General features: G+C 42.6%; 1 protein-coding gene across 2 annotated transcripts; it reads left to right on the top strand.

The window, feature by feature from the left end:
- Nucleotides 1–2,588: 2,588 nt before the first annotated feature.
- On the top strand, nt 2,589–7,404 carry LOC105040147 (uncharacterized). 2 transcript variants are annotated; one of them, XM_019848206.3, is made up of 3 exons: nt 2,590–5,892; nt 6,012–6,653; nt 6,798–7,404. In XM_019848206.3, the coding sequence occupies exons 1-3, from the start codon at nt 2,713–2,715 to the stop codon at nt 6,951–6,953; spliced, it is 3,978 nt and encodes a 1,325-aa protein (XP_019703765.3). In that variant the 5' UTR covers nt 2,590–2,712; the 3' UTR covers nt 6,954–7,404. The 2 variants fall into 2 exon arrangements, with proteins under 2 accessions (XP_073106779.1, XP_019703765.3); XM_073250678.1 differs by having other exon boundaries at nt 2,589–5,892; nt 6,012–7,404.
- The last annotated feature ends 3,312 nt before the right edge of the window (nt 7,405–10,716 follow it).

The following is a 10,716-nucleotide window of genomic DNA, read 5'->3' on the forward strand; positions in this document are numbered from 1 at the left end:
TGACCCTGATCAATATAAAAATCATATATGAAAAAAATTATCGATAATCAATCCTAATAACATAAATCTAAGACTTCTCTTAGGATTAATCAAAATTAGGATTTATCTAAGTATCTGGATCCTCCACTGATCCATAAGACTTCTAGAGAGAGATAATCCGTGAAGAGAAAAAATTTTAGAGAGAGAAAGTAGAGAGAGAAAATCTTCGTATCCTTTCGATGAGGCAATCATGGTCGAGATCATCAGAGGTCATATCAGGATGACTTAATATAAATCAAATGTTATAAATTTTGAATAGGATCGGGCTGAAATCAGATCTACTGCACGAATTTCGAAGCAATCTCAAATTATCTTATTTTCATCTCAAGTTTATCCTAGGGTCTGTGATGAAATCAAAGAGAGAAAAAGACTCTAAAGAGACAAAATCCATAAAAAGAGAGAAAAAGATCTATAGAGAGAATCTAAAGAGAGAATCTAGAGAGAGAAATTGGAGAGAGAAAGTAGAGAGAGGAGAGAGGAAAGAGGAAGAGAAAGGAGAGAGAGGAGAGAGAGAAAATTCCCTCTTTCTTTTTTTTTTCTATTTTTTTTTTCTTTCTCTTTTTCTTTTTCTTTTCTTTTCTTTTCCTTTTTTTTCTTTTCCTTCTTTTTCTTTTTTTTCTTTTCCTTCTTCTTCCCACGGCCTCCCTTGGGCCGAACAGGGGACGGACGAGGGGGCTCCAGCTTGGCTCCGGCGAGGGATGGCAGCATGGCCGAATGTCCGACAGTAGGTGGAGACGGTGGTGGAGCCAAGGATGGCCGGCGATGAGGTTCGGCCGGCGGGAGATTTAAAAAATTTGAAAAACAGGGGATCCGCCCATTTTCTTTTTATTTTTCGGTCATTGGCCGGTCACCGGCGGCCAAGACCTTCAAGGAAGAGGGATAGAGAGATGAGGGTCCGGTCTTGGGGATGAGACTCCGCAACCGACGGCACCGGTGGCCGAAAAAGAGAGGAAAGGGCTTCGACCGAACAGGGATTTCCTGTTTCATGAAATTTTCGGCGATCCCGACGGCCGGCGAGGAGTCTAAAACCATGGAAGGAAAGAGAAGAGGGAGATAAAGAAAGATTGAACCCTCATCTGAACTCCGGTGGCCTCTTTGACCTTCGATTTTCGACGAACACAGGAAGAGGGTGCCGTGGCTTCCAAGGGAAAAAGAGGAGGAATCAAGCTTGAAGATCGCCGATGGAGGTTTGAGAGGGAGAGGGGAGGCTTATTTATAGAGGATCCTAGAGTTTTAAGAGTCCTAGAACTCTTCTTCGATCGGGATTCATCGGAGAAGAAGACTCCCTTTGGGAGTCTTCTTCCGTTCCTTTTTTTTTTTTTTTTGAACTGTGGGCTGATTCTGGGCCCAATTGGGCCGGGTGTTACTCTTTTACCCATGTCTCCTTTTCTCCTCTCTTTGTCCTTGATCTCTTTTTCTTTTCCTTCCCCTATATTTGATAGCATGAAGAAAGATAGAGACATAAATAAAGAGAGAGAAAGAGAGGAAGCAAATATGAGAGGAGAGCCCACTAAGCTTATTGATTTCTATGATATTCAAGGACGCACCTATGAACTCTGTAGAGATATCTTGTATTTAGATTAGCACTGATTATAAAGATAACATGAGCCTTTACATCTTGTTGGACGGAGCGTAGTGTAGGTATGGACCCGATCCGATATTATTAATATCTCGATGTACATGTTTTGGTGATATATGTTATTTTTTGAGGTGTAAGTGCTTTTCTAGGATTTTTTATCTTGTTCTCTATAATCACCTCATTTGAAGATAGTGAAACAAATCCCTATCCATCTCCACTCGCAGTTTTTCCCTTCGATTTAAAGGGTTTTCCACATAAATTTGATTGTTTGTGTTGATCTTTGCCTCTTCGATTTCTCTTTTATTAGTATCTTGCAACAACACTCCCAGAGGCCACACTTGAGATCAAAGATTATAAAGCATGTGAGAAATGGATTGAGCGGGGAGGAATCCAAAGCCGAAAAAAATTCATTGGCTCTAAATTCCTCTCTCTCCCTTCAATTTATTTTTCTTTCTACCCTCCACTTATCTTTTTTTTCTTCCTCCACCCTATCATCCTCCATCCCTCCTCTCTACTCCATCGTCTCCTTCATTGTGTCTGATGGGGTTTAAAGACCTGATGAAAAAGAAAATAGGATGGAAGAAGATAGTTACTTAAAAGTCACTTGAAAGTCACGTGATTCTTTTTTTCCTCCACTCCATTTTACATCAAAATCAAAAAACTTTTAGGATGGGCACTTATAGTATTTTGTAAAGTTTAACATTGTCTAACATAGATAGATGGTTGGATCTCTTTACAATTTTTTTTAAATTTTAAGATTTATTTGAATTTTTTTTTTTTTAGAGATCTAAATATAAATAGATCAAAGTTTGAAAGGTATTATTGTAAATTTTCTTAATCATCAGAAACAACAAATCGGCAACAAGGACAATTTATGTTTTATTCATCAACTTGCACATATGATATCTTTAATCGGATGGGGAAAACCGCCGCCAGCCACGCTTGCTCACCCGCATCCATCATCAGCTGCTTTGACTTCGGAGCCTAGTTGATGCTGTGTGTTTTCAGGCAAAGGCAACCCAACAACCTCTTCTCTCCGTTTCTCCACAGAGAGAGAAGCAAAGAGAGAGCAACGAGCTAAGTTGCAGTATGCAATGGCAAGTGCTTTTCTATCTCTCATCCTATCGAAGGCTGTCGATTTGCTAACCAAATTTCGGAGATTCGCATCGCCATCCTCCTCATCAGATCCACAGAATGGATTTTCAGAGGAATTCAACCAGCTGGAGAGGATGCTGCAACAGATCCGAGCTTTCCTCCATGATGCAGAGGAGAGGGAAATACGAGACGCGGGCGTCGAGCTCTGGTTGAAGGAGCTCAAGGAAGTGGCTTATGATTTGGAGGACGTGATTGACAGGTGCCAGTACGAGGTTCTGCAAGCCCAGGTGGAGGAGAGGAGCTCAAGGGAGGCGGGCCGAAAGAGAAAGCGAGAGCAGGAGGAGGAGGTATGTGGCTTCAACTCTACTGAATCCGTGTTATTAACCAAAGTTTCAATTCCATATGGCATGGCGGATGAAATCAGGAAGATTAGGATGAGGTTTGATGAGATATCCAAGGATAGGGAAGCCCTCTGCTTGAGAGAGGAGGATGGAGAAAGAAGAGTTGATAACACTACGAACCCACCACCAACTGTCCACTTGGTGGATCACAACAGTGTTTATGGTAGACAGCATGAGAAAGCAAAGGTTATTGAGCTATTGTTATCTGAGGTTGAGCGAAAAAAAATTGCTGTGGTTCCGATTGTTGGCAAGGGTGGGCTTGGAAAGACCACCCTTGCTCAATTGGTTTACAATGATCCGAAGGTACAAAAATATTTCAGTCTAAAGGGATGGATTTGTGTCTCGGCGGATTTTGATGTTACCAGGCTAACAAAGGCAATCATTGAGTCTGTGACGGGGGAATCATGCAGTCTTATGGAACTAAGCATGCTTCAAGAGCATCTTAAGATGAAAGTGGGGGGAAAGCGATTGTTGCTTGTGCTTGATGATGTGTGGAATGAACAACAGAGTCGCTGGGATTCCTTGAAACTCCCTTTTGTTGGTGCAGAAGCCGTAGGAATTATCACGACCACTAGAAATGATCCGGTTGCTAAGATCATGCAGACCCAGCCACCTTTTTACCTTGGCTACCTCTCTGATGATCATTGTTGGCCACTGTTGTGGCATGTGGTATTTGGTGGTCCAGTTGCCAATGAGAAATCAAATTTGGTGGGAATTGGCAGGCAGATTGTCAAGAAGTGTCGCGGCTTGCCATTGGCCGTGAAGGTAATTGGAGGCCTTCTACGGTACGAGAATGAAGACCATAGTTGGCTGAACGTTCTGCAAAGTGATCTTTGGGAATTAGATGAGAATCATGAAATTTTGGGAGCTCTGAAGTTAAGCTACAACCGCATGCCTAGTTATCTCAAACCTTGTTTCATGTACTGTTCCATGTTTCCCAAGGACCATGTTTACACTGAAGATAAATTAGTCAAGCTGTGGATGGCACAAGGCTACATACAACCTAGAGATGGAAGAAGTGTGGAAGACATTGGTAAAAGATATTTTGATGAGTTGCATGGAAGATCCTTCTTTGATTTCTTCAAAGGCAGATTGTTTAAGATGCATGATATGATACATCATCTGGCAGAATTTATTTCTAAGAAAGAGTGTCATGCAGTAGTTGATGAGAAGCCATGTGATATCCCATTTGAAGTACGCCATTTGTACATGCAGGGCAGCAAGATATTCATGAAACCACAGTCCTCTAACAAAACCAAGGCCCTGCGGACATTATTATTATCGAGCCGATATCAAATTGTTCACACAACCAAATGTCCTTCAATTCTACAAAACATGCAGCGATTGAGGGCTTTGGAATTGGATTGGGTAACCATAGATGAATTGATAGATTCAATTGGCAACATGAAACACCTGCGCTATTTGTACATCGATTCGGGGTCAAAGTTCCCTCAATCATTATGTTCCCTTTACAACTTACAGATACTGGATCTCACATCTTCAAGACTTGGAGAGTTACCAGAAGGCCTAGGAAACCTTGTCAACCTTCGATACCTTGGTCTCTCAGAATGCAAAATTACTAGTTTGCCAGAATCAGTGTGTCACCTGCACAACCTTCAAACTTTGGATCTAAAGAGCTGCTCTGATCTTGCTGAGTTACCAGGAGGGCTAGGAAGCCTTACTAGCCTCAGGCATCTTCGACTCTGTGAAAGTGGTATTAAAAGGCTACCTGAATCGATATGCCAGCTTCACAACCTCCAGACATTAGACTTGTCGAGATGCAGACTTCTTACAGAGCTACACACCGGCATGGAAAACCTTATTGGCCTCTGCCACCTGGATATCCGGGGTTCTGGAGTTAAACAGCTGTTGCCTTGGATTGGGAGACTGGCAAAGCTACGGTGGCTGTTTGCGCATGTTAATGTAAGAAGTTGTGGCGTGGGACTGTTGAAAGACTTGGCAAACCTAGAATGTAGTCTCTGCATCTCAGGGCTCAGGAACATGGTGAACATAGTGGATGCCAAGGATGTGAATCTTCAAAGTAAGGATCAACTTCAGAGATTGAAACTGATATGGAGTCATGGGGCTTTGAATTATGCAGATGATGTTGACTGGGACCTGAAACTTCATGTCAGTTCAGAGAAAATTAATAGTGCACCAGCGGATGAAGAGGTGGAGGAAGCCTTGCTGGAGTGCCTCCAACCTCACAGCAGCCTCACAGAGCTTCACATAAAAGGGTATGGTGGTGCTAACTTTCCGAGATGGGTGGGGGATCAATCCTTCTCTGAGTCACTCCGGGAAATCTCTATAACTGGATGCGATAAGCTGCGATCCATTTCGCTGCACAATCTCAAGTCCCTTAGAGAATTGGAGATAAACAACTGTCCTCAACTTCATGTCTTGCCAGAGGAATCATTGCCATCCAAGCTTGAATCTGTGTATATCAAGGATTGCATGCAGATCGCATCAGTGGCAGGGTTGTACAAACTTGATTCCCTACGGGGGTTGGAGATGAGCAACTGTCCTCAACTCCACATGTCACCAGAGCTGCCATTGTCATCCAAGCTTGAAACTCTGGATATTAGGGATTGCATGCAGCTTGCATCATTGGTGGGATTGCAAAATTTTACTTGTTTAAGGAGGCTACATATAGCACGATGTCCGAAACTCCAAATTGCATCAAGTGACCATCTTTCGATGATACCTTACGATGTGGAAATTGTTGATTGCCCCAAGATGAGGGAGTGGTGCAATAGACAAAAGATCATGTACTCTCAGGTACATTCCATCTTGAGTTGGTTCAAATTATTATTCCAAAATGTTGTATAATTGTTCATTCTTTCATAATATGTTTGATTATGGGGCAGCCTTTAAATCTGTGTTCCATTTTACTGCAGGACCAGGTTTTATTTGCTGACATTCTGACCATATCAAACATCAACGAGATCAGAAACCATGGGGTCAACAATTTTACCAATCTTGAACATCTTTGTGTAAGGGACTGCGTTATGTTGGATCCTCGAACAGACGAGTGGCTACCATCATCACTTCAATCGTTGATACTTGTTTTCTGTAAGTTTCCAGATTCCCTTCGCCTGCACCAGAACCTCACTGTGCTTAAGAGGTTGACAATAAAGGACTGCATGGAGCTGAAATTGGTGCTTGGCCTGCATCACCTCATCTCTCTCCAGAACTTGGTTATATGTGACTGTAACGAACTCCAGCTCCTGCCAAATGAGCAGCTGCCATTCTCGCTCGAGTCATTGGTAGTTAAAGGCTGCGAGAACCTAAGATACCTTCCGTTGCTGCATCAGAACCTATCTTCATTCAAGGAGCTTCAGATAATGGATTGCCCCAAGCTCAGAATGGTGGCAGGGCTGAACAACCTTTCCTCTCTACAGACCTTAAGAATAAGTCATTGCCCTGAATTTGAGTTCTTGCCAAATGAATGGCTGCCATCCATTCCCCAACTCGTGGAAATTGCTCATTGCCCAAGGCTGAAGGAGTGGTGCCAAAGACATCACATCCAAAGCATCGAGGTAAATAACCAAGTCTCAGCTTCACTACAATCACAGATTGTTGACCGTTGTTCTGCACCACTTAAATTGGTTAAACTTACAACAAGCTATCTGCCAAAGAAAAAGAATTGCACCAACTGCTCCCTTTCTCATGTTTCTTTGCAGTGTCTCAACAGCAATACTAGGGAAACAGATAATGAAGAATTTACTGACAATGAAAATCTGGAGCGGCAAGTGATGGATTGTGAGATGGAAGATCATGACCAGAATCATGATCGGGATCCGTTAAGCGATGATCTTGTTCGGTCACCATCACAATGACATATTCATTCCTTTGATCGAATGATGACCGGCAACCTAAAGACAGAATTTGGGAGTGCTTTCCATCCTAAAAAATTCTGAGATTGGCATGTAACTGCCTCTGTTTTTTCTGAAAACCACCTGTAACCTCTTCTGTAACTCTTTTCTTTTCCTTGACCCTGTATATACTCTCTGATTTTAATAAATGCTGGGTGGCTTCCAGCCTCCCATATTCATCAAAAAAAAAGACAACCTAAAGCTGCAGATTAATCAATAAATATCAAAAGCATCTAAACCCAAATAGTTAACCAAAAGCTGCTTCAAAGCATCTAAACCAAAATTTAATTATCAAAACCTATGTTTCAAAATTCATAATATTATTGATGATAAGTCCATAATCAATCAATAAACTAAAATTCAGCTACTACAAAATTTTCTAGCTTGCTAGCATGGACTCAAAGCTTGGATCATCCTTTATCCCTCATAATCTTATTCATCTAAAAAAAAAAAAAAAAAAAAAAAATATAAGCTATACCAGCTTAGTAAGTAAAACTTACACCTCCTTACTAGATCAAGTATAAGTTTTTCATAAAAACAATGCATCAATTAGAAAAAATAACAAGCATTACAAACATATAACATTTCATGATAAAACAAGTCACAAAGCATATCATCTGTTGGGCGTGATAGGTCTCCCATGCCGAAGATGCAAGTCTGGAGGGGCTCCGTGATGAAGCAGGCAAGGTTGTCATCACAGTGTTGATCAGAGATAAACAAGTACAATTCTAGTGGTAGATATATCATCCCAGAATTATGAAAAAGCTACACTGAAAGAAGTCATTCAGTACATAATGCAGCAGAGGACCCTACTTCGAACTTCGTTGATCCTCACTCTCCAACTGATCCTTTCGGGTGAAGCTTCTCAGTGGAAAACTCTGCTGATCCCACTTTGGTCATCGATGTTAACTTCGGCTGTAGACCTATGCTTTGGTTGTCAATCTTAGCATTGACTAAGTCCTTAGTCACTAGCATCAAGGCGACACCCTGGCATTAGATGTCGGTCCAAGAAAGAATCGGACCCTAGCATCATCCTCGATCGAGGGACCCTCCACGATGCTTACCCTTAGCCACGGGCCACATTCCCTTCAACTATTGCTGGCTGCCACATCTGGAAGGATCAATCTTCATATGATCCCATCAAGTGACATCACTCCACCGCACCGCTCCAATGGCTGACTGTGCATCGGATAGGGTCATGTCAAATCATGCTATCCCGGGAAGTGGCTGGCTGCACGCCGAATAAGATAACGTCCAGCACTAAGTACCAAGCTGGACATTACAGGGTGGGGTATGGATAGAAGGATCGGGATGGTCATCCATCACCTTCCATTTATGGCCTTGACCCCGTCTCTCTATAAATAGAGGTAAAAAAGTACCCTCCAGATATGAAATAATACTCTCACACTCCCTTACTCTCTCTCACGCTCCTCATCTATTGTTTCATATTTCTGACTTGATCGTCGGAGAATCTTCGTCGGAGCTAACTCTGACCAAGATTTGTCTTATAGGTCTCACCGTATCGATGACTTTCAGTCAACTCTAGCTACCTTGTACAGAGCCAGAAATTTGCCGCAACATCATCCATACTCAAATCATCAACATTTCATAAACATGATTGCAAATAAAGTCACAAGTCATTCTTGGCCATGTATTTATATCATAGTTCAAAACATTACTCACAGGTATTTACACCACAATCACTTTATATCCATGATAGGGTCGAAAAATAGAGGGTCCAACCCCCTTTTCTTGATTCCTTTCGGCAGTTGGCCATTCACCGATGGCCATGGCTTTTGGGAAGGGTGATAGGGAGGTCGGCAACCTGACCAAGGCTTCAGCATCCCATCGACCAAGGCTTCGACATCAAGGGGCAGCGGTGCCAGTTTCCAGAAAAGGGGAAGAAATCAAAAAATAGGGAATGCAAAATGGGGATTCTTCTTTTTAGTGAGTTTTCAGTGAAACTAACGACCGGTGGTGATGCACAAGGTCAGGGGAAGAAGGAGAAGAGAGAGAGACAGAGGAGGTGAGGCTAGTGCTTTACCTCAGATCTGGTGAGTCTCTGACTTTAATTTCTGGCGAACACAATGCTAGGGACATAGGCAAGAGATAGGAGAAAGAGAGAGAAAGAAGAGAGAATAGGGTTGGTTGCTTAGGACGGAGGATTGTAGGGGGCGCTAGGACTTTGATTCTCCCAGGAGAAATCGTAAATGAAGAAGACTCCTGCACATGGGTCCAACCAACCTGGGCTAAATCTTAGTCAAGCCCATCAAGTGGACCAGGCTCGGACTGGGCTTTCACATTTAGGGGCCAGGAAGTTGTAAAAATTTGGACCCACTGGAAAATTTCCGGTGTATTCACCAACATAAGTTGTTGACTTTTGCTAGGAGTATTGGATGCCAGGTTTGAGATTTCAAGGGGTAAGAAAAAGAAGACCAACTCATATCGGCGTTGGGAGGGGGATGGTCCTCACCTCGACTCCTCTCCTTCCCATTCGAATTCCAGGGCTCTTCTCTTTCATCATTGGTCTCTTCGTCTCATCTCTATTATTCTCTCTCCCACCCTTTTGTTGGGTTTTATGCCTCGAATTCGACCTTAGTTGGTTGATAGAAGTCTAAGACTCAAGGATTGATGGAGAAATCATAAGATTGAGCTCAATTGGATTCGAACTGGAGGTGAACCAGCTAATTTGAAGCTGAACCGGCCAAATTGGAGGTGAAGCAATGAAAAACCAGCAATAAACCGGCTGAATCAGTGGAGAACCGACTGAAAATCAGCTGAACTGACCTTCAATCGCTATGAGCTAGCTTGAACTAGCCCGAATTAGGGCTGAACCTGGTGCCAGACCGATTACGGTCCCCTAAACCTGCAGCCAGACCCGCAATCGTGCAGGAGCTTTCTAGACTATCCAATCTCACGATCGGACAGATGGCGTTAAGGTGCACTGCAGCTGCTGAGGGCAGCATGAATCTGGTGCGTGGGCCAGTAGAAGAATGCGGCGATCAACAGTATCTATACATCAGAATAACTCAGGTGGCTCTAGTACAGTTTTTGGGTCAGACAACCCTACAGGCGCTACAAGCAATTCATTCTCCGTTTCTGCTGGCTGGACCCTCTTATTGTTTGTGCTGGCCATAGCCTATATCACTGGTAACATCTAGTAGGGTTTTAGTTTCAGTTATTGGGCAGGCAGTAGCTACAGCTGTGTACATCTGGTTGATATGTAGAGACGATTCAGAAGTCTGATGTGTATATGGATGCAGTAGATCCTGATCATTGTTAAGTAGTGACTAGACCCGAAGTTTTATTGGTTTGTATACGTTGAGAGAATGCCATTTCACTTTCAGAAACTCTACAGAATATTTCCGAATGTACAAATGGATTACAGAGAAACAAAATATAACGTGTAGGCCTCTCAATCAGAAAAAAAATCTGACTTAGATCCAAAGAATGAGCAATAACGCCGAGACTTGTTTTTCTTTAGTTGACTACTGCTCGACAGATTACTGTATCTCAACGTCTCTTCAAGCATACAATGAAGAGAGAACGAATTTATCTTTTTGTAGGAACAACGAAACACAATGGAGACATGGAAATAACGAGCTTTGGAAAAGAGCTCAGCTCTTCAAAAAGTTCTGCTTGTTTAATAAAACCAGAAGCACTGTTGCTTCATAGCCTCAGATCACTCAGTTCCTTCAGGGCCTCGTGCTTTCGCTTTCCAAACTAT

The sequence above is a fragment of the Elaeis guineensis genome, chromosome 1 (assembly GCF_000442705.2).
Source record: "Elaeis guineensis isolate ETL-2024a chromosome 1, EG11, whole genome shotgun sequence".
Classification (NCBI taxonomy): domain Eukaryota; kingdom Viridiplantae; phylum Streptophyta; class Magnoliopsida; order Arecales; family Arecaceae; genus Elaeis; species Elaeis guineensis.

Coding starts and splice junctions, on each gene's coding strand:
- LOC105040147 (XM_073250678.1), top strand. CDS start 2,713: ATGGCAAGTGCTTTTCTATCTCTCATCCTATCGAAGGCTGTCGATTTG. Junction 5,893..6,011: donor AAAAGATCATGTACTCTCAG/GTACATTCCATC, acceptor ATTTTACTGCAG/GACCAGGTTTTATTTGCTGA.